This window comes from Solea senegalensis, linkage group LG1 (genome assembly GCF_019176455.1).
Source record: "Solea senegalensis isolate Sse05_10M linkage group LG1, IFAPA_SoseM_1, whole genome shotgun sequence".
NCBI classification, from domain to species: Eukaryota; Metazoa; Chordata; class Actinopteri; order Pleuronectiformes; family Soleidae; genus Solea; species Solea senegalensis.
This window is the reverse complement of record NC_058021.1, coordinates 14786063-14810017: the sequence shown is the minus strand read 5'-3', so window position 1 is coordinate 14810017 and position 23955 is coordinate 14786063. Positions and strand designations below refer to the sequence as shown.

At 41.7% G+C, this 23955-nt stretch overlaps 1 protein-coding gene across 1 annotated transcript in view; it reads left to right on the top strand.

Annotated features, from left to right (window-relative positions):
• The window catches only part of insra (insulin receptor a), a 57704-nt gene extending 34119 nt beyond the window's left edge, over positions 1-23585 (top strand). The window contains exons 4-21 of the mRNA XM_044024946.1: positions 3661-3800; positions 4045-4189; positions 4439-4650; positions 6066-6192; positions 7425-7678; positions 13081-13248; positions 13897-14095; positions 14194-14480; positions 15226-15365; positions 15828-15987; positions 16816-16915; positions 17010-17077; positions 17694-17923; positions 18103-18213; positions 19379-19538; positions 20437-20566; positions 20887-21021; positions 21962-23585. Of these exons, the coding sequence (XP_043880881.1) occupies positions 3661-3800; positions 4045-4189; positions 4439-4650; positions 6066-6192; positions 7425-7678; positions 13081-13248; positions 13897-14095; positions 14194-14480; positions 15226-15365; positions 15828-15987; positions 16816-16915; positions 17010-17077; positions 17694-17923; positions 18103-18213; positions 19379-19538; positions 20437-20566; positions 20887-21021; positions 21962-22319 (3124 nt within the window). The 3' untranslated portion in view covers positions 22320-23585. The remainder of the gene's footprint in view (positions 1-3660; positions 3801-4044; positions 4190-4438; positions 4651-6065; positions 6193-7424; positions 7679-13080; positions 13249-13896; positions 14096-14193; positions 14481-15225; positions 15366-15827; positions 15988-16815; positions 16916-17009; positions 17078-17693; positions 17924-18102; positions 18214-19378; positions 19539-20436; positions 20567-20886; positions 21022-21961) is intronic.
• Positions 23586-23955: the final 370 nt, after the last annotated feature.

Below are 23955 nucleotides of genomic sequence, written 5' to 3'. Positions count from 1 at the left end.
TGAAGCAGTCTAATCTATGCTGTGATGATGACAATGACGAGACCTTGCGTTCCTGCTGTGCTGTTTGTGTCATAATGCGTGTATGTAACTTTATCACCCACTAGCGCATTCAGCTTCACATTCACGAGGTGACATACTGTACATTTACACCTCAGAGGTTTCCAATGGGACTCAGATGAGGGTAAAGTGCCTTGTTCAAATGCATCCCAGACAAAAACGAAAATATAAAAGTATCTCTGATTTTCTTTTGCTGCCAAACAGATCTAAGAAATCACTTCTTTGTGTCTGACAACGATATCACAATCCCAAGTATCTACCGATTTCAGTCTGATGCAGTCATTTTACACCTTTTAAACGACGGCACTTGTTAACAACACATTTGTGTTGATGCATTTTCCACCTACAGCCATTTCAAGCAATTTCAAGGATATAGTTCTCCAACTTGTAACAAATATTCTTCTCCCATATAAAAGAAGGTAAATGGTATGTAGTGACATTATACAGTATGCCTTGGATAAAATATTGTCTATTTACATCTACAGCTGTCATACTACAGTTTTCGGTTTGGGCAGTTTCATTCTGTGTTCACGGAAAAGGGTCCACGCATTATAAATTTCATCATTTGCCCATTTCCACGTTGGTCTTTCCGGCCATTGTTGAGCACCCCAACAGTTTGTGTCGCTACAAACACACGCTCCCTGTGGCAGCACACGCCTTCCTGCCCAGTTGGTTGCACACTTTTAATTATTGGAACAATCATCTTGAAATTATTTTTGATCTGATATTTGCATCGTGACAAAAAAGGGGGCAAAAGTTTTTTCACACATTTTTACCTTGATTAAATAGTTGCAGTGTCTTTTTTTTGGATATTTGCTTTAATTTTGATTACTTTGCTATTGATTGTGTTATGTGAGATGATCGTAGCCTCATAGCCGCAACAACCCATCGCTCGAAGAACACAAATGAGGTCAAACTTCTGGATCGAAATCACCACTGGAATAGAATGTGAAATGGAATACGCATGCTTGGAAAAGTGTCTCTCTACGGACACTTAACGCAGAAAGTTTAGACTCGGGCCTAAAATAACAACCAAATAAATGTAGATGGAGTAGAATGAAGCTAATGTCTCTGCAAGGCTATTATATAATATACCCACTGTAGTATTTTAAAAACATTAAAAATAAGATACTCCAGGAGGAGCTTCTGCACTTATGATGACCTCCAGTCAGGGATTTTAATCAAATCTTAAAGCTCCTGCTGACCTCTGGTGAAACTAGCCATACCTCTGCCTTTCTTTTCCTCTTATTGCTCCTTGGCTTCTCCCGCATGTTATTGGCTTTAAGTTCAGCTGAGGAAATGAAAGTGGACCAGATCACAGGACTCGGACCATATCCCTCTGAACATGTTCATTTTGCGTCAGGCTTTCTACATTTTTAGATTTTATAGTTGTGTATTATTTGACAACGTATCAAACACTGTAGCACATTAGCCGAACAGAGGCTTCTCACATCGTAAAGCAGCGAGCAGTGAAAACACATTTTAAATGCATGTCGTACTTAGGGCAATGACCCTGAACAAACAGCCTGTCATTGTCTAATCCTTCCCTTAATTCCCACAAACGCTCCCTGCAGCATGTGACATCTGTAAATCTGCCGGCGTGTGAATCCGAGAGGCTGCTGTGGTTCCTCTTACCTCATCAAATTTGCACTTGCTGCATTACGAGTGGGAGGGGCTGGGGGCGGAGGGAGATGGGGTTGTACAGACTGCTCTTCAGGAAATGGGTTAATATAGTTGGCACACAAAAGGCGCAACCATATACCCGTTATGAGAGGAGACTTGTTATGAAAAGCTTATGCAAGCCAGGTGGCTCAGCTTGGTTGTCAAGGTCAAAGTTTGGGGTAAGTTCAGCTTTAGTTCAAACAAAGCAAAAGTTCACAAAGGCACGAACAAGAGAGTTCAATTCGCTGTGGCTCTGCTACGCATGTGGTGCAGCTACGATGATTTCATATTACATATTACAGATCACATGACTGCTTGTTTGTGAAAGGTGTCACTCACTGGACCATGCAGTTCCATTTTAGACCTGTTCAGCTTCTGAGTATCTCTCAGCTCGTTGTCATTGTAAATTTGATTATTATTACTTTTGAGGGGGTTCCAACATGCAAAATGCAACAATAACAAAGAGTAAACATACACATTATACAGAAAATAGGGGCGGGAATCGCAGGGTACCTCGCAATAAGATACCATATGTGATACATGGTAAAATAGACTCTATTTATTCACAACAGAGAGAACAAAGTGCATAAAGTCTATGTATTGAACGTGGATATCTTAATGTAGTGTTCTCCACCATCATCCCGCTGTAAACTCCCTCTTCTTCGGGCAGGTGACATGATGCTGTGATGCCCCGGCAAGTGAAACTGTCAGGGAATCTTCACTCTAGAGCAGGGGTGTCAAACATATGGCCCGCGGGCCAGAACCGGCCCACCAGAGAGTCAAATCTTGCCTGCAGGATGAATTTGTGAAAATTACACATCACATAACACAATCTAATCATGTGAAATCCTATATTTTGCAGTTCCAGATACCTGCACACACGTGTAAATTGTAAACTTAGACATAATATTGTTGAAATAGCACTTATTTTTCTCAAGAACTTTCAGGTTGTTTGTAATGCTTTTTGTAAAAAGGTACTTCAGTCCTTGTTGTCCATAGTTTATTATGCTATTATTTTACTAATCTGGCCCACTTGAGATCAAATTGCACTGTTTATAGCCCCGTAACTAAAATTTATATATATTTATATCGATAGTTGCCCTGGTGTATCGATTATCTTATTGCACGAGGAAGGACGACGATATATCCCCAAATTAGCTCCTTCCCCTAATTGAAAAGACATATTCAAAATAACAGTCAACAGTTTGACAGGCACAGAACATCTGACTACACTCTGGGTCAGTCTTTATAGTGGGGAAAAATGCACACAGTAGTCTTATTTTATTTGGTGTCCTGTTGTTACTTACATGCTGTCCTCCAGGACACAAAAGTGGCAAAAAGTCAGTGAATATAACAAAACACTTCCAATAGACACTGTTCTTGTTCAAAATAGAATAAAAATGAAAAACTCCAGGCACTAAAACAACAAACACTAGACTCTCGCCTTTAACTCCACGTAGTTCCGACAACCTCAAAGTGGCGCCTTAGTGGTAATTAATACATTTTCAGTCGAACAAAAATAATGTATAATGATGTGAACATGAAAATATTGATTTACTTTACTGCAAAGCTGTGAAACCCAGCGTAAACGATCCTACCCAGCACCAAACACCACTGTAAATGCAATGGAGCATTTAGCCGCTAAAGTACCCTATATTTCTCTCAGGAGATGGTGGAGACTTAAAGTAATGCCAGAAGCAGGCGAACATTACATCCGTCAGGTGGACACAAATGTGACTGCAAATGATGAGATTGCTGGATGTGATGTATCGGGTTCACCACATCAGTGAAATTGTGATGACGCAGTGTACGTCCTTGCTCGGGCTCTGTTTCTCATGCCCTGCGGTGCCAAAGATATGAGGAATTGCAGGTTTCTCCAAGCACCAAGTATACACTGTTACCGCCCTCTCCTGAGGTTTTGTTGTTTTTTTTTTGTCTTAGGTTGGTCTGCACTCCCTGTGCCGGGCTGTGTCCTAAGGTGTGTAAGGGGCTGAAGATCGTGGACTCTGTCACTGCAGCTCAGGCTCTGAGAGGCTGCACCGTGCTCAACGGAAGCCTGGTCATTAACCTTCGTGGAGGAAGTGAGTGTCTGTGATTCGTAATAGCTGTGAGAGCTTTTGTTGTTCGGCAGAACATCATAAAATTAAAAATAATCATTAAGTTTTTTTTAACACATTGAACGTGTCATATAGTATTTAAGCGTATTTCAAAATAAGACCATGTTTATGGCCGATCTGAATGAATGTATCCAGATGTAAGATCATCATCATTGTATTATTATTATCTTGTCATTCAAAGGCTTGTGTGTTTCTTGTTTTTCTGTAGACAACATAGCAGCCGAGCTGGAGGCCAGCCTGGGTCAGCTGGAAGTGATCACTGGCTACCTGGCAGTGCGGCGTTCCTATGCCCTCGTGTCGCTCTCGTTTTTCCGGAAACTCCGCGTTATTCATGGAGAGGAACAGGAAATCGGGTGAGACTCCGTCCTCTGAGCACATCTCATCCTCACCATTCCAGGGCCTCCTCCTGTAATTATGAGTTAAAAGCAGCAGGACTGACCTTTTCAAAATGTCTTCCTGTGGTAGCTGTTTCTGGTTAGGCTTCCCCAAATCATATATGAGGTTTCGTTCACATGGCTGCTGCTGTTGTTGTTGTGCAATAGACAATGCTCATACAGTAAAAAAGAAATGTGTTCTTCCAATCTTGTGTGTTCTTTTTCCAGAAATTACTCGTTTTATGCTCTGGACAATCAGAACCTGCGACAGCTCTGGGACTGGTCCAAACACAAGCTCACCATCCTGCAGGGCCGCATGTTTTTCCACTACAACTCCAAACTGTGCATGTCGGAGATTCGCAAGATGGAGGAGGTCACAGGAACAAAAGGAAGGCAGCAGAAGAGCGACGTCACCAAGACCAACGGAGACCAGGCCTCGTGTAAGAACCCTTTCCTCTGGAGACACTGTAATTGTTGTAGGAGTTGCTATGACGACAGATTATAGCTGACCCTAACACAAGCGCAAACATAGACATGGTTAATGTTATGACGGTCATTTCCTGTCGTCGTATGTTTGCAGATGTCTTCCTGCAGACCTTTCTCTGATATAGATTAGTAGGAACAACCAACAGACCCGAAGCACATCCAAAAATTGGATTGCTATTTTAGTAGGTGGCACACCAGCGTCTGTACCTGTTATCTTTCATGTTGTGCCAGATATTGGGACAATAACAGATTATTACTAGGTTGAATTTTAGGTTTTAAAGCAACAGCAGGATTTAAAGAGCCTTGACCAAGGGAACCACGCACTGTCAAAGCAGAAACCAGTGTTGGCATGTCAGGCTCCACCAGCTGACAGCAGCAGCATAGTCCTAATGGATTTTTGATGGGTTGAGAATTGTGCTGGTGCTCCAGATGGCCAGTCCAGCTATAACAGACCACTGTGGTCCACTGTGAATGTGTATGTGAGTGAGAGAGAGTGAGCGATATAGACAGAGTAGAACTGCAGAGCAAGAAAAGCACTCAATGCTCCGCACGTGACACGACAATGAAGCAACAGTTGAAAACAGGTCAGGTTTATTTATATTGGGAGTGTAAAAAAATCAGTTAGACCATGAAATATGGCCACAGTCTATATAATTAATAAGGAAACACTGGGTATTATAATTTGATTTGTTAAGATTGTCAAGCCAGGCGAATTTTTTGGTCAAGTTTTTACCCAATTACGTTTTTTGACATGGGTCACACAGTGGTAAAGTGGCTAACATTGTTGTCTCACATTGAGAAGGCGACTGGTTTGCATCCCAATTTGACCAAGGGCCTTTCTGTGTGAAGTTGCATTACTTCTGGGCACTCTGGCTTCCTCCCACAGTCCAAACTAACTTGGTCAATGTCAGCTGGGATTGGTTCCAGCTCCTCCCCCCCAACAACCTAACCCATAACCGTCCAGTTAGTTGAAAGACAGCTCACCCCACCACTCTGGGCTACCATCGCCCCATAATCAATCATAACCAGTTGAATCTCACAGTCTCAGGAATGAAAGGAGCTGTTCCATTTCATTTCATGACCAAAGTATGACCGGCCAGTGAGGTTATGTAATTGTTATGCAATTCTCTTCACGTACGCTGAATGCAAAGGCGGATTTTTACGTGGACACACACAGGTAATGAACTATATTTTGCCTAGCAGCTCTGTGTGTGCTAAATCAATGAGTGCGGCTTTTATGTGGAAACCTTATCTTCTTACTCCAGTTTACTGGGTTATTTTCGCACCAAATCAACACCACTCTCTCCCTATAGCTTCTTCTTGTCCCACTGTTTATTGCCTCTAATTGATCCATGCGTTTTCTCCTCAGGCGAGAACCAGGTGTTGAAGTTTACTCAGATCCGAACCACGAGTGATAAAATAATGGTGAAGTGGAAGTCCTTCTGGCCTAAAGACTTCAGAGACCTGCTGGGATTCATGGTGCTCTACAAAGAAGCGTGAGTACATTTACAGTCATCAGGCTTAGCCACAGACAGACAGACAGACAGACAGACACAATCACACTTGGATCACTGCCTGAAATGGATTTGCTTTCAGCTGTTTAACTACGTTGTAAATAATAAAAATAACCATTTAGATCTGGTGGATAGTGCCGTCAGATTATACTTCAGTGACTCACTTTAAACAAATTCCTATATAATACATCTGTGAAGGACAAGACATTTCTTTTTCTCAGCTACTGGTGGGGAATGTTTTGTTTGTGTCATTTCCGTTTGTGTCGCTGTATCTTCCGGTTACAAGCTTTATTTATCTCCTTAGGGAAATTCCCCCTCCGCATTTAACTCATCCTCATCCTCCTAGGAACCTTCCTAGAATTAGGAGCGCCCAAGGAGCAAATGGGGGTTTGGGTACCTTGCTCACGGGTACCTGAGCCCTTTGACCTGGTGGGGACTCGAACCGGTACCCCTCCAGTTACAAGCCAAGTTCCCTTTCCACTTGGCCATGGCAAAAAAAAGTCACTTAATAACACTTTTGTTATGTTAAGGCTAATTATTTGTGTTTATAGCAGGATTTGACCATATATAGATGATTTCATTTTGTCTTACACACGTCAATATCATTCATTTAACATAAAAAGGCCAAAGAAATAAACCAGGTATTATCTGAAATGATGCTGTTTTTTGTAGCAGATTTTTACATTTTTATGATATCCGATCCAGTGATTTTGTACCAGTATTGGAACGATATTGAGTATCATGTCAGCTCATCCCCATCCAGTATTTACAGTGTTTGTATTGTCACAAAGGTCTTAAAAGAAAACTTTCTATGACCCCAGAGAAACAACTTGTGTTGCAGCTTTCTATCCCCATGTATCTGGTATATCGGAATATAGCCTAAAGATATTGAGATATTACTAATACGCCATGTCACCCAGCATTAAATTAATTTGAGAAAAACAAATTATTGTTATTTTATGTTTGTCAATTCTTGTTTGTTTGAATAAAATCTTTTTGGACCAGCATCAGTTTAAGGTTGTGTCTGGCCTCGCGAGTGTTTACACAGCTCTTTTCTTCGAACTGACTGCTTCAATAAATACAGTGATGAATTGCCAGAAAGCATCAAGTTGAAACTCAATATCCTCTCTCTGCTGAAATACAATTCAGGCCCACATATACTGTATAACAGACGTTTCATTTGGATACCGTTATGGTTCTCTCTCCCCTCACAGACCTTTTCAGAACGTAACTGAGTTTGATGGGCAGGATGCCTGTGGCTCCAACAGCTGGGTGATTGCTGACGTGGATCCTCCACGCCGGGTGGGAGACGTGGACAAAGACCAGGTTGAACCGGGTCATCTCATCTTGCCACTGAAGCCCTGGACGCAGTATGCTATCATGGTGAAAACTCAGCTCTCCGCCTCCGATGAGCACGAGGTGCTCGGAGCCAAGAGCGATATCATCTACGTCCGCACCAACGCCACCAGTAAGAACGACTCAACGCCACATATTGTTCATGTTTTTGAAGCTTGTGAAAGAAATAGTGTTTTAACAGATTCATTTTTGAATGCTGAAGTAACTGCGGGTTCACGTTCCTATTTCTGTGCGGGCACTTCTGCTTTTCATTTCCTTTGTGGATCTGGGAACAAAGCAAGTTTGCTTCCTTAACAGTGTTGCGGGGACACTTGAAACCCTTGATAACAAATGGAAATAGCAGGTCAGTTTCACATCCGTGTGATATTTACAGAGTGAGAGGACGACGTTTTACTCTTTTGTGTTGTCGCTCAGTGTGGACGGCTGAATTAATGAATGAAATCATATAAAGAATTCATAAACGTAGGCCAGTTTTAATAATTAAATTAAATTAAATTAAATTAAATTAAATTAAATTAAATTAAATTAAATTAAATTAAATTAAATTAAATTAAATTAAATTAAATAAATAAATAAATGAATTAATTATATAAATTGTTACTTGGGATAATAGTCATTATTAGCTGTGGTTTTACCTGCAACTGCTCGCCACTTCTCTGGTACTGGATGGTCTTCTGTGCGTCTATTTTAACAAGCCATCAGACATAGGGATACCAACTAGTTTGTTCCTGTGGCTACTTGAAATTTAAAGCTTTCAGCCACAAGTGAAGTGTTTACTTGTTCCTCACGGGAAGGAAAAAGTCCTTATGGCACTTCACGTTCACGTTCCCTTCTTGTTTGCAGCCGATTAGCGGAACATTCCTGTTTCATTAAAGCCTTTCGCTAAAGCCACATGAATACAGGAGAGGCCAATAAAACCAAATAAAAGCAACAGAAATTACCAAATTAGCTAGTTCAACTGTGGTTTGGCACTATTTTATTACCTGCTTATCTATAAGTTTGTCCTCCTGCTATCAACTTCCTGTCTACAGGAGTCAATCTACCCACTGATGACATCACAAAACAAACTTTTCATTATTTCTTAAAATGGGCAAAACTGTAAAAAAAAACTGGTTCAGTCTCCTTTAACCAAGTGGATCAAAATGTAAAGGCTAAATATAACTCCATCACTTTCATGACGATACTATTGTTTAATCCTTTAAACATAAGGTAGAACAGATCGGCCCCACCTTTTCCGTCGTTGCAGATCCCACAATAGCATTTAGTCATCAAACAGAGCATGGCAACATTTCCCCTGAAGCAGTGAAGCTTCTCCAGTGACACACTAAACACCTAAATATACTTTTATTATTTTTTTTATTATTAAACAATACAGAAATGCAGCCATGAAACATGACGGAAAGCTTTTTCCGCCACACCGGGATGTTCAAAACTTTAAACAACTAGTACAATAAGTTTCCTCTAAAGTTTAAATATGTATATTATGCCAGAGGGTATTTTAAATTCTTAAATTTCATCAAGCATTTTTTTGACGTCTGTAAATCTGTATTAATAGTTTAAAACTGAACTAATTAGCTTTTTTAATCCATCCAGGCTCCAGATCACATCAATGTTGGAAATGAATCAAATGTCATATAATAATAATGACTGATATAATGACTTAAATATTAATTACATCCACCAAGGACCTGGTGTTTCTGTCTGTGAGTAGCATAACTAAAAAATATGAGGTACAGTTGGGGGTGTATGTAATGGCCTAAGGGGGATTCATAATTATTTTTTCTGAGTAATTCTTTGTGAAATGACACAGGGACAGGTTGCTGGCTTCTGCAGAGATTTCCATTGTCCCAGTGTTTTTGTAGTTGTTAAATGTGTTTTCCATCTGTTTGTTTCCTGCTGTATATACAGGAAAACATTCCAGGCCAATTCCAGAGCATCTTCTGTCCGAGCACTTACCTTTACTCCCTCCCCCCCTCCCTCTGCACTCTATCAGTCTGCTGTTCCTACATAATGAAGTTCTTTCCAAGAATGCTTCTCTGTAGGTTATTCCTCTTTTGTAAGTCTAAAAGCGTCTGCTAAATGCTTAAATGTAAATCTAACTTCCCGTTGTGGAAAAAGCGTGTATATACGTGTGTGTGTGTATTCTGCATCAGTGCTGTCATTTAGGCTTATATACTTACTTAAAATACTTATTAAACATGTTAGTCTGAAGGGAAATTGTACTAAATCAAAAGACACATTATAGCTTTAGTCTAGTTTTGTTTCCAGGATTTATTTTATGCTCTGTCAATTTAAAGAATTTAATATTTTAATTCATAGAAATGCTTTGGACGTTTGTGGCCATTATTAGGAATGAATGAGAACTGACTGAACATCGTGGGTAATTTTAAGAAACAGTCAGTCAGTCAGTCAGTCATCATCTAACCGCTTTATCCTCCACCAGAGGGTCGCGGGGGGTGCTGTGCCAATCTCAGCTACATCGGGCGATAGGCGTGGTACACCCTGGACAGTTCGCCAGTCCATCGCAGGGCCACACACAACTAGAGACAAACAACCATTCACTCTCACACTCACTCCTATGGTCAATTTTAGAGTGTCCAATTTACCTATTCCCCACACTGCATGTTTTTGGACTGTGGGAGGAAGCCGGAGTACCCGGAGAGAACCCACGCACACACGGGGAGAACATGCAAACTCCATGCAGAAAGGCCCTTGTTCCAACCGGGGCTTGAACCCGGGTCTTCTCGCTGCAAGGCGAGAGTGCTAACCACTAAACCACCGTGTGACCCTTTAAGAAACAGTGTCGCATACAAATATAAAATTCTTGTTTTGTCATTACACGTGCATGCAAAATTATACAACAATAATAATAATAATAATAATAGTAATAATAACTGCTGCAACTAACGATTATTTTCATAATCTATTAATCTGTCGATTATTTTCTCGATTAATAGGTTAATCATTTGATCCATAAAATATCAGAAAACCTTAAAAAATGTTGATCGGTGTTTGTCAAACATGGAAATGTTCTCAAATGTCCACAAACCAAAATTATAGACTTTTAATGATTTCTTTCTTATTCAGAGCAAAGAAATGAAGAAAATACTCACATTTAAGAAGCTTAGACAATCGGAAATCTCGTTTTAATCATGAAAAAAGCTTCAAACCGAATTATCAATTATCCAATAGTTGTCGATTCATTTAGTAATCGATTAATAATCGATTAAATGTTTCAGCTCTAATGTTTATATACTGAAGGATATACAGTCTAATTATTGATAGATCGTGTGAGTGTGTAATGACAGATGGCACGGTCGCTCTCAGGTACCACTGCTCTGTGCGGTGCCTTCTCATGCGAGGTGTCAGTCCATCACACGGCCGTTACAAGTGTGCACCTCGACTCTAATTGTAATTCTAATTGTACACTGCCACCCACTAAGTGTGGTGTCCTGTGCTGTTTGGGTTCATTGTATTCAGGAAGGCCTGTCTAAACAACTTCCTCTCCACAGTTGTGTATGTTCCTTGTCTGTGTCGTGTCTAACCAGCAGTGTCAGAAGGGCAAAGCTGTCATTACAAATGAGCTGTTGCTGGTGAAACTTAGTCTGACAATGCGGCCGAACCAGTTGGTCAGGACATTTCAGGCCAGGACATTTATCGCGTTTAATCACAAGTGTCTTTCTTTGTCAAGAATCTGATTCACAGATGATCCGCCGTCACTCAGTGTTGAAGCCACACTTAACCTAATTGTCTTGTGTTTTATCAGCTGGCCTCAAGTGATGCAAAAAGCAAAAAACACATTTAGATGAGTAATCTGATTAAACAAAAAGCACCTGTGGCTGGGGCCTGTTTCCGTCCAGGCTTTTGCATGTCACACTGTGACTCATGTTTGTTGTGCTTCTTGCGTCAGTGCTATTTATTTAACTAATTAGGAAAAACAGATAAACAAGCGTGGTAGTGAGTGCGTCTTGACGGCATCTTATTGCACGACTTAACTTGTCGGGGCTTTTATTGTAAACTAAGGTTTCTGTGCAACCGATTGTTCTACAATCAGTGTAACAACGGGAAAGGTCAAATGAAGGCATATTTAAAGTTAAAAGATGAGGTAATCTTCACAGTACAGTAACAGTACAGAGAAGAAGATGTGAAACTAAGCCTATAAAACCGCAGCTAAATACAAATATAAATCCAAACTAAAGCTATCACAACTTCCTCTCTGAAAACCTTGAAACCTTCAAGTCAAACTGAAATGCATTAAAACACCAGCTGTGGCACAGAGGAAAGTACCTTCTTTATGTAATATGCATCGTGGGCATTAAGTCTTTAATATAATAAAATATGTATGTATATGTATATATATATATATATAGATACACAGGTAAATTCCTGGTAAATAGTGAGGTTCATAGCACTAAATATTAGATTGTGCTTATTACAAGTGTATTATGCGGTGAACACAAACATCAAAGTGATGCACTTAGCTATGAAATAGGCAGAAGGGACAGACCCAGAGTGGACAGGTGCTTATCACATAGCAAGTGTGTACTCAGTAAGTGTGACATGAAATGCAAATTGAGCTGAAACAGCGTTACATCTGTGCTATTTTTTGATCACTTCCATTAATTGCGAGGCCGTCGTGCATCAAATTAAGTTTTCCTTACGTGGATACGGCCATTTGTAAGCAGCATAGGCGGCTTTCCTGTGAATATCTCTTGTACTTCTTATCCAAACACCGCCAAAGTCAGCACTGCACCCATCGAGTGAATAAGTGACAGGTGTCAGTTTGATGTAATCAGGCTGGGAGACTGTCAATAGCATTGCCTTCCATCACTTTAATGACAGTTATGTTTAGTACTATAAAGATCAGCCACACCTTTTTTCCATTGTTGCACATCCCACAATAGTATTTAGTTATCAAACACACACACACACACACACACAGATGATGATATTTCCCCTGAAGCTCGTGAAGCTTTTCCAGTGAAATACAAGTCACTGACTGAGAAAGGGAGCGAAGCCAAAAGAAGAATAATGGTGAAGCTGTAGTTTCTAACTAATGGAAGACTCCTCGCTCACCCCTCCCTTTCCCAAGAGCATTAGGCAACTACGGTGGCCCGAAAGTTTATTGTTCTCCTCCGTTTGCGTAGCAAGCTTCTGCTCCAAAATGCTAAATGCCACAAGGTGGCCGCCTCTGTAAAGCAAGGCCTTTGCTTAAAGCACATATGAAAGGCTTATTCTAAAGCTACAAAAACAAAATAGTCTTTATTTCAATGCAATTTTAAAACATTGTATACCGTACCTTTAATTTCACTGTACACAGGCTGCCTTTTAGAGCAGTAGTTGTTTTCCTTGGTAAAGTCGTAATGAGATTCCCTTGTGAACCCTGAAAGGGGAAAATATTAAAATTTTATTTTTCAGGTCCATGATTCATGTTGTCACATTTCATACTTGTTTTCTTGCCGCTCTGACGCGCAGTAAAAATTCCTCCCTGACTTCCTGTGATGTCTCCCCCAGAACCCTCAGTCCCGCTGGACCCGATTTCCTCGTCCAACTCTTCGTCCCAAATCATCCTCAAGTGGAAACCTCCCAATGACCCCAACGGCAACATCACTCACTACCTGGTCTTCTGCCAGCAGCAGCCTGAAGCCATCGAGCTCTACAAGTTTGACTACTGTCAGAAGGGTGAGACGCTGCGTTTGTGGTTGTCCTGCTCTCGTGTCTCTGCTCCTGTTTTAGTGGTTTAGTGTTTCAGACTGTGTCAGACAGCGAGAGAGAGAGAGAGACGTCATTTTATAGCTTTCCATTAGTCGAGCAGCTTTCGGCACTCAAAAACTATTTACTGCTTCAGGTTGTTTACTGGACGCTGTGACACTACTGATTCTCAGTATCTGTCAATACCCAGAGACCGTGTCTCAATCCTAATGTTGGTACTGAAGAAACCTGATAGTTGCTAGACTTGAACTCTTGTCCTCAACAGGGATTATATCGTTTTCTATTTGGATTACGTTAAATTTCAGCCTTGAACTTCATAAACCGGGAGCTAAGATAATCAGGATGTTACCAACCTGTGTCTCCAACATATTCAGAGAGATGGAAGTCTGCAGGGAGGTCATGTCACGAGTAATTTATCTCCACGAGAGAGAGAGGGTGAGGAGGAGGTGAGGGATGACAGTGACAGACATGCCCCCTCAGGTGTGCGTGTGTGTGTGTACATTGCTATTTGTGCATATGTCTGTTATGTGCCTGTGCTATTTGCAGTTGCCGTCACATTTCTCACTGTTTATTTTCTCTTTTCCTCTCTGGTTGCCTTGTCTGACCCCATTCCATCAGGGATGAAGTTGCCGTCACGGGTGCCTACGCAGGTGGACAACGAAGAGGAGCAGAAGAGGAACCAGACCGAGGAGCAGGGCCAAGGGTCACGATGCTGCGCCTGCCCCAAAACTGACAAAGAGCTCAAGAAGGAGAAGGAGGACTCGGAGTACCGCAAGACCTTTGAGAACTACCTGCACAACGAAGTCTTTGAGATAAAGTGAGAACTTCATAGAAAACATGAAGAGAAGGGTCTGTTGTCCTTAAAGCTCCTGTAAAGCATGCCTTGTTGTTGTTGTTGTTGTTGTTTTTATCTAGACGCTCCAGGCAGCGTCGCGCTGTGGTGGGAATCGCCAACAAAACGCTCCCCTTCCACGCCACCGCCCCCAGCCTTCCCGAGGGCACGCGCCTCCCCGAGGACGAGGGCGAGGAGACCTTTGAGAGCACCAAGAGGGTGATCAGCGTCCCCGCCAAAGAGTCCACCGTCATCTCTAACCTGCGGCACTTCACCAGCTACCAGATCGAGATCCACGCCTGCAACCATCCGACTGACCCTGCCCGCTGCAGCATGGCAGCCTATGTCAGCGCCCGCACCATGCCTGAAGGTAAAGACACAGTGATAGCGCTGATTATTGCTGTGGAACAAAAGCATGTTCCCATGTCTTGATTGTTTATATGTTTTATTGTGTGTTTTTTTTTTTTTTATTTTGTTGCTGCATGGCCAACAATAACCCCTTAGTAGTATGCTAACTAACACGCTCCAGCCTTAGCAGCCAGACAATGAGTCACCGCAGCATCTCGTCTAAACTGGAGGAGGGGTGCTTCTGATAAGAGTTTATATTGAAAACACGATGATGGCTGTAGCTTTTGGCGAGCGACGCTCACCCAGCTTACACCCAATAACCCGGAATAACCTGAAAATCACAATCCGGCAACATTTATATGTAATATTATAGGCTGTTTTACAGCAGATATTTTGACAGAGTGTGTTTTCAGCTGATGTCAGTCAGGGCAGTGTGACTGTGAGCCAGCAGACACTATAAAAGTCAGCCATCATTCATTTCATTTCATTATCTGCACCTGTGCTTTTCTCACTGTGACCTGTAAATCTCACTGAAGGAAATAATAAATACAGGGGACTTTTATTGCCGGTCTTATGTTCCTTTCTTATCTAGGTTCATTTGCATTTTTGTCCCACTTTCAGCGTCGAGACAGAGGCAGCTAAGTTCCTGTTGCAGCCACATGACGTGGTGTCATGTCATAGCCATTAATCTAAGCAGACGCTCATCTTCTGTTTCTCCTGAAACTGAAGAGCAGCAGAGTGTGACCCTGTGACTTTCTCCTCCACAGCCAAAGCCGACGATATTGTGAGCCCAATCAAATACGAGGTGACGGAGAATACGGTTCATATCACGTGGCAGGAACCTCTAGCTCCTAACGGCATGATCATCCTGTACGAGGTCAACTACAAGAGACTCGGCGACACGGAGGTGAACAAACACGACGCACGCACATCTGTCATGCCTGTTATTGCTCCAGTTAAAGTAGTGATGTGTGTCTGGGTGCCGGTTTGTGCAGGTAATGAAAGACCAATCAGATGAAATGGTTTAGCCGTGCAGGCATACAGACAAATAACACGGGTCATTCTAATTACCTGTCTTGTGTTTTTTCAAATTTTGGCCTAATGGTCTCAGTCGTGTATTTTGTTTGAACTGAATGGAGAAGTAATTTTGCCGTTGCAACGTGTTTTAGTTGCCATGGAGACAGGACTACAAAACAGATGGTTATTTAGTGTGGGGCAACGATAAATAAAACAGATGTTTCCACAGTGGAAACAAGTTTTAACAGGGAGAAGAAAGCATATCTCTTCAACTGAGTCAAAATGTTATTTTTGACATCATATTAAAAAACTTGGGCTATCCTGACGCAGCTGCTTCCTCCTTCCATTGCAGGAGCAGCATTACTGCGTATCTCGGAACATGTTCAAAGTGTCCAGAGGCTGCAAGCTGAAAGTGATGCATCCTGGGAACTACACCGTGAGGATCCGAGCCACATCACTGGCCGGAAATGGATCCTGGACTGAGCCCACATATTTCTACGTCCAGGACGCGAGTAAGTCTCGTCTGTCGTGCGGCTCCGTTGATATTCTCACCGAGGTTTATGCATTGTGAAAAGCTTGAGACGTGCTTATCTGGAATGATAATTAGGACTCCACACTGTAGAGAGTTGTACATCTGCCAAAGAATGGTTTTGGTTATTTACATAGCCCAGCAACTGCAGAATTATTCCAACACATTAATCAGCAAACCACACGTTCTGCTTCATAAACTCACCAGTGCCCCGCAGCACAATCTATCAACACGTTTCTCTTTCTAAAGGCGAGCTGGGACCATAGGTGGAAAAGGGGCTTTGGACTTGATGCACTTTGTTCTCTGTGTTATAAAAAATTGTGTCTTGCAATATATTAATTATCACAGAATTGCTGTATCGTGATATTATTGATATCGTATCACGAGATATCCTTGTGATTCCCACCCCTACAGCTGAATATCCTTCACGTCTTCCCTCACTTTCACAAGTGTGAAGCCTTCCCTTAGCATCTAAACTCGTGAGACTAGTAACGTTGAATTAAATATGTACTTTCCTTTCGGAGAAAAAAAGAAACAACATTTGATTTATCTGTAAACTGAAGCTGAGAGCTGGTCAATGTGAAGTTCTTTTATATCTACACTGACCAGCTGCTGTCAAAATGGGTAGAAATGTGTGAACAAGCGGAACATTAACACAAATAAAATCTTTTATTAACTATTTTGAAAAGATGGTGTTCACAGAGCAGCTAATTGGTCCTGGCTGTAATATAACACGCTTGTTTCATAAGAGGTAATTTATGTTCTTCCTCTAAACTGTCACTCATTGTCTCTGGGCGGATGTTTTGAACAGGCGATCCTCTCTACATTGTGAAGATCGTGATCGCTCCGGTCATCTGCTTTGTCCTGCTGATGTTTGTGGCCGCGGTCGGGTTTTTCATGTTCAAGAAGAGGTATAGAGTAAATGAGGTTTTTTCAAAAGCAGTTTTTTGTTTTTAAATAATTTCCTGTGTTTTTTAATAAATGTGCTCCTTGTTTACCTTTCAGTCAAACTCAAGGACCAAGCGGTCCCATCTACGCCTCTTCAAACCCAGAGTATCTCAGTGCTAATGATGGTAAGAAATGGTTTTAATGATATGATCAATGATGTAGAGGCTGTTTTTATGATGGATTTATTATTCAGCCAGTAATAAAAAAAAACTAATCTGTCTGCTCACCTTAGACCTCTCAGACACAACATCTTTTATTCATTTATTGATAATTGAACTTGTATATACATTTTTGATTTTAAAAACATTGACTTAAGGTTTTATGACATAACTACACTATGTAAAAAAGAAAAGTGCCTTCAATGTTATTATGCTTCCATTATGACGTTCCAGCACAGAATTTCAAATTTTCATCATTTTGACCCTATTTTCCTCTGTTTAGTGTAGATGTAATTTCCCTGGTATTGTGGCATACAGTAAATAGCAAGTGAAAACATATTAGAAAATAATTAAAATGACCCTACACAAAAAGTCATTTTTGTTAAAATTGTCATTTAAAATGCAAAACAAAATGAATGTTGTTGTTGTTGTTTTTTTATGATCAGGTTTGATAGCAGTTTTTGTAGTGTACATTTTTTAATGGTTGCATGAGGATGAATCTCTTTACTCCTATTAAGTTTTTCTTCTGCATGTAAAGTTTGTTAAATTGAGCCGTAATATTTTCCTCTAAATGTGTCCACAGTGTACGAGGAGGACGAGTGGGAGGTGGCAAGAGACAAGATCGCCATTCTGAGGGAACTGGGTCAGGGCTCCTTCGGCATGGTCTACGAGGGCATCGCCAAGGACATCATAAAGGGCGAGTGCGACACACACGTAGCGGTGAAGACGGTGAACGAGTCCGCCAGCCTGAGGGAGAGAATCGAGTTCTTGAACGAGGCCTCGGTCATGAAGGCCTTCAGCTGCCATCATGTGGTGAGGAGAGACATTTTTCTAGAGAAGTTTTTGTTGACTTGTAATAACCAGTATTCAGACTGGCGTGTTTCCATGTGGTGTCTTTATTCTGACGAGAATTTTCATTCCAGCTATTTGTGTCCATGTCAAACATACAGTAGCTCATGAAATAGGAATGACCACTCCTGTTTGTCTCACAGGTGCGTCTGCTGGGCGTCGTGTCCAAGGGTCAGCCCACCCTGGTGGTGATGGAGCTGATGACCCACGGAGACCTGAAGAGCTTCCTACGCTCTCTGCGACCTGATGCTGAGGTAATGACACAACAACTACACACGTGCCTGTGTCACTCAGAGACGTAGAAATATTTAACTGGTGTTTTTACAAGCTACAAGTGGTGTAGTGAGCTTTTTTTGTTCCAGTGACATTTGGCATCTCTGTGTGTTCATACCCCGAGCTCTAGGACACTAGATGTTTTATCTACAGTACAGATAGTTTGTCTTCCTGGTACATGACAATATACACAAATGCAGACAGGATGAGCTCAACAATTATCTTGCAGCGCATATGAAGTGAATGTCGTGTGGCATAATGTGGAAAATTCACCTCAGGTGTGACTGCAGCATTACTTCAGTTATTTCTGGTGGCACAACAGACCAAAACACCAAACCAAAACATTAGCAAGAGTTTGCAGCCCATAAATACACATTTAAGTTGTGGGGAAAAAAACATAATGGTCATTCAATGACTTAATACGATCCATTTCTTACATATAGCATCAGAAACCATGTTTACAATAAAGGGCATAAAAGAGGACCACTGAAATGTGAGTAGTTTTGTAAATACATAGTCTGTACAGCTTCAGTTTTAGCTGAAGACTCGCCACAACTTTATTCCAACCAAGTTCACATTAACCAGCAGTTTACACCATAATTGTTTGCTCCACTGATGTTTTCTGCGGCCAGGTTGTTGCACATTACATATAGAAACTCTATTTGCAATCTGTGGGTTTTTTGTTTTGTTTTGAACACAAGGGACTGTCTATTCCTAAAACCTTCCACACCTATACATATAGCTCTCTAAATGCCACAGTTCGCTTTTGTGTACAGATGCAGACAATAATGTTCTGTTCAAGTGTCACCTTGGGGAGTGTGTAAATATGCAAATGGTACATGACCTGGAATCGGAGCAGGATTGAGCTGCTGTATGTTGACAGGAGGCTTGTGCAATCAGCACTAAAGTCAAATAAAAACATGGCTGCAGCCCTGCACTGGCCTCTTTAGAGCTCAACTCAACCGGTGTTATTACTAAGCTCTGCATGTAAATCCATTTTTTTTTTTTTTTTCGAAGTATCAAAACATGGTTTCAAGACCAGCTTTGAATCCGGAAGTTGTTGACATGGAAAGAAAATGGTGTTTCTCTGTCCGTGTCTCTGTGGTAACGCATGATAAAGTTAAAGTTCCTCCTTGTTTCCCTCAGAACAACCCCGGCCGTCCACCGCCCACTCTGAAGGAGATGATCCAAATGGCTGCTGAGATTGCAGACGGCATGGCTTACCTTAACGCCAAGAAATTTGTCCACAGGGACCTGGCAGCCAGGAACTGCATGGTAGCTCACGATCTCACCGTCAAAATAGGAGGTACTCTTAAACACTCTCGAGTTGTGATTTGGCCTAAGTCGTGATGAAGACTTGGAGCCCTGCAGTGGTTGCGTTTCCAATCCCACTGGAGGAGTGAACAGTTTACACTGCTACTGCACAGAGAACCTTTTCTCTATCACCTAATTGGAACACATCCAGAAAATAACATATTTTACAGCTTCTACAGGTTAGAAAGTATTTACTGTGTGGCCTACGGTGACACACAAACCTGTTTCTCTTACACCTGTGTGTGAGAGGAGCTCTGATTAATTTTACGAGTAAAACTAGGGCCACCACTAACTAGATCATGTTGACAAACATCTGCTGTGAAAAAGCTCTATTAGGAGACGTGCTTATACGGGGCGACGGTAGCTCAGTGGTAGAGCAACTGGTAAACAGAGGAAAAAAAAATAGGATCAACATGTTCCCATCTCTTAGTGTTGATTAGTAGCCTAGCGACAGCATTTTGCAGCATAGTAAAGTGCAATACAAGGATCCAGATGTGAAGAAATAATAAAAGCATGAATCACTTTTCAAAGGCCAGCGGTCGAGGGAAGGCATTTTGTTTTAGAGATAATCCTGAGTTGAGCAAAACAGGATTGCAGGAACCTTAGGCACTTGACTGTCAAACAAGAGATGACAGTCAAATATGATGCCCACATTTCTGGCAGTGATCCGTAAACAGTGGAGAGATGCATTAAAATGGTTGATGGAGAATCTGTGCTATTCTGCATTTAATTTCTGCGTGTAATTGTCATTTTAAGTCTGGATAAAACATGACACTGAAAACTGGGGAAAAGTGGGGTTGCTATATATATATATATGTTTACAGTTTTAAACATTCAAATACAAAAAAATCTTATTATTCATCTTTAAATTTCACCTCTTTCCTTCCCAGACTTTGGTATGACCAGAGACATCTACGAGACCGACTACTACCGTAAAGGAGGGAAGGGTCTCCTGCCCGTCAGGTGGATGGCACCGGAGTCTCTGAAGGACGGAGTCTTCACTGCACATTCAGACTGCTGGTCGGTATCATCTCTGTGTCCCTGCAATCAAATGTTAAATCAGTTTATGTCGAGCAGAATCATACATTTTAACACATAGATTTAGTCTTTTTACCTTCATGACAAACCTGTAAACACTAAATGAGGGATTCAAACGGTTTATAATCTAACGTTGTTTACCAGCATCGCAGCGGCTGCTCCTGCTGTTGCTTGTTCCCCTCGTCATCAGCCTGCTCTCTGCCTCAAGTGTTTACAGACACATCGACTCTGTTAGGTGTCTAATGGGCTCGTCTTCATTCTGTCCGTGTCGTTGTTTTCTCTCTCTTCGTCCTGTTGTCCAGGTCGTTTGGGGTTGTGCTGTGGGAGATCAGCACGCTGGCGGAGCAGCCTTACCAGGGCCTGTCCAACGAGCAGGTCCTCAAGTTTGTCATGGATGGCAACTACCTGGACCGACCAGACAACTGCGCCGACAGATTGTGAGCACAAGAAGCGAGAATTCTAACCTCTTCATTATTTGTTACAGCCTGACTCAAAACCACACATGTACCTCAGAAGGTCTTAGGCCTTATTCAGACTGCCAGGACAAAATTCTTTGCATATCCATCTTTTGACCAGATTGATTTTCAAAAGTCTGGAAACGTTGCATCATTTTTTGTTGGAGTCAAACCATTGAGCTGTAAATGAGTTCACATGAGCTCCACACAACTGTCTCTCAGTTATTCCCTAGCTGCACACAGAGTTACTGCACATTTTATGTCGCAAGGCAGAAGAAGCACACTGTGTGAGTAAAGCAAGACGGCATTATACAGTTGGAACATGGCTGAAAACAGCAACTCGTCATAGACATAAAGTAGGCGTTCACAATCACAAGCTTTCCCAGTTGGCTGACTGTTGATCCTTTTGTAAGAGGCATTTGGAGAGACAAAAGTAAGTCAGACGCCACACTGTTGGGATTATTTCTCAGATGTTCACAGGTGGAAGTAGAGGTTTGGGCCTGGAGGTTTAATGTCACACAAAAGTCGCCTCAGCTTTTTTCATGTGCGACAAATGAATGACCAGTCATGAAAAAAGTATTGTTTAGGAAACTTTGTCAAAGTACATGTGTCGACAGCAGGTCTTTTTGTAGTTGTAGATGAATATACAATAGGTGCTTCAGTGAATATTCATGGTAGCTGGATGGTTTATTTAGGATTGACTCATCTTAGAGTACATTGCTTGTTTTCGCCATAATAAAGGGACACATGGCTTATTCTTGTGCTTTTAATGGTGTGTGATTGAACAATGGAGTCACATCATTCACCACTTCATCAGATCAGAGTGTTGTTGGATCTCTTGGATTGTTAGGTAGTCTGGAATGATGCCTGTTTTAGTGAGACATTTTAACCATGATGCCACTCTCCCTGTGTCTTCTACCAGACACAACCTGATGCAGATGTGTTGGCAGTACAACCCCAAGATGCGCCCCACCTTCCAGGAGATCATCGAGATGCTGCGCGAGGACCTGCACCCTTCCTTCCAGGACGTGTCCTTCTTCTACAGCGAGGAGAACAAGCCGCCTGAGAGCGAGGACTTTGACCTGGACATGGAGAACATGGAGAGCATCCCGCTGGACCCGTCCTCCTACTCGCAGAGGGAGCAGTGTTTGGACAGGGACGAGGCCTCCTCCATGGGTCTGAGGGGCAGTTACGAGGAACACCACATCCCGTTCACACACATGAACGGGGGAAAGACCAACGGACGAATACTGGCGCTGCCGCGGTCCAGCCCCTCCTAACATACTGTACACATCCCACACACACAAGAAAAACACATCAATGCTATAGAGTTGAATATATTTTTTGTCTTTCGTTCTCATTTTTATATAGATCACACTTTTACCACACTCTCTTCTGAAGCTGCACAGTGCATATCTCAGGACTTTATTTTTCTCCTCAGACACCACAAACCCACACTACAGTACGTTCACGCACGGACGACAGAAGACACATTTAAGGATGAATCTCCCACCTTTCTTGTTAATGATTGTAGTTTATATACTGTATATATACACATATATATATTGCCAAGTTTGTGCAGGACTGGGCAGATAATGGATTCAACTGTGAAACAAACTCTTGACAACCAAGAAGGCTGCTAAACCCACGGTCCCCCGCCCCAGCCCCCCCCCGCCGCCTGAGTCCAGACTGTGTCCCTGTCCCTCCTCTCACCCAAACAAAAGGGTTCAATCCCAGGTTGCTAGGTCTTGAAAAAAAGAAAAAGTGCCCTTCTATTTTGTCTGTGGCCTACGTCAGTTGTCTTGGAACTGTATGTGAATCTTTGTACATTAGTGGATGACGAACTGAGAATGAAAGACTTTGGGAAGTCCATGTTGGGCGGTCAAAGACAAGACGGTCCATCATTGAACAAACTCTTATCCACTGGAGAAGCTGGTTGAAGTGGCTTACCTCCTCACACTCTGCAGTATTCCAAAAACGGCTCTCACAGGATAAACACAGGACATTTTTTTTTTTTTTATATTTATTTTCCTGTCTTTATTCCACCACCCTCACCACCGTTTTTTTCTCTCTCTCTTCATTTTTTTATTTACACATTTACAGCTGAAGGATATTTAAAACTGTTTTCAAAAACACGCCTGCGAACGAGTTCCTCAGATTGACCAATAGCTGCTTCGTTGGTATATTTTTAGTGGGTATAGAAGGTTAAATATATATATGTAAGTATATAAAAAAATGTTATTGATGTTTTTGTATGTAGCTGATATGTTGTCATTCATGAGGTATTTCTGGTCATAGAATATGTTTTTACATGTTAGTCTCTTGTGTTTATTTTATTTTCTAATCCAGAAAAATCATACTAATTACCTTTTTGTTTTTTTGGGACTCACGATCAACCAACAGCACTCGATCTTTTTTTTTTTGCTATGTGATGCGCGGGGAGAAGAAGAAGAAGATTTTGGCGTCTTCAGCTTAAATATGTCTGCCCATCAAATCGAGATCAAATAAAAATAGTGCTGTAAATAATGCAGCAAAGGTGCATTCAGGATGTGGCTCTGACCGTGCTTCTGTTTTCTGTTCTTTTGTGCTGATTGTTGAGATTTTTACAGGTTTGCATCAAGCTCATCAGTGGTTCTGAAACTTTTTAGACCCAAGACACCACCGAAGTTCTCAAAGTGACACCATTACGGACTTTTCACAGGAGGCAGATTTAGTCCCAATAATCTCATCATCCTCGCACACTGGTATAGTGACATTAGATTAAGAAGGGGCTTTAAAGGTGACTCTAATTCATCCATTGTTTCTACCACTTTATCCTCCACAGGAGGGTCACGTGCGGTGCTGTGCCAATTTCAGCTGACATAGGGCGATATGCGGGGTCACACCCTAGGCAGTTTGCCAGTCCATCGCAGGGCC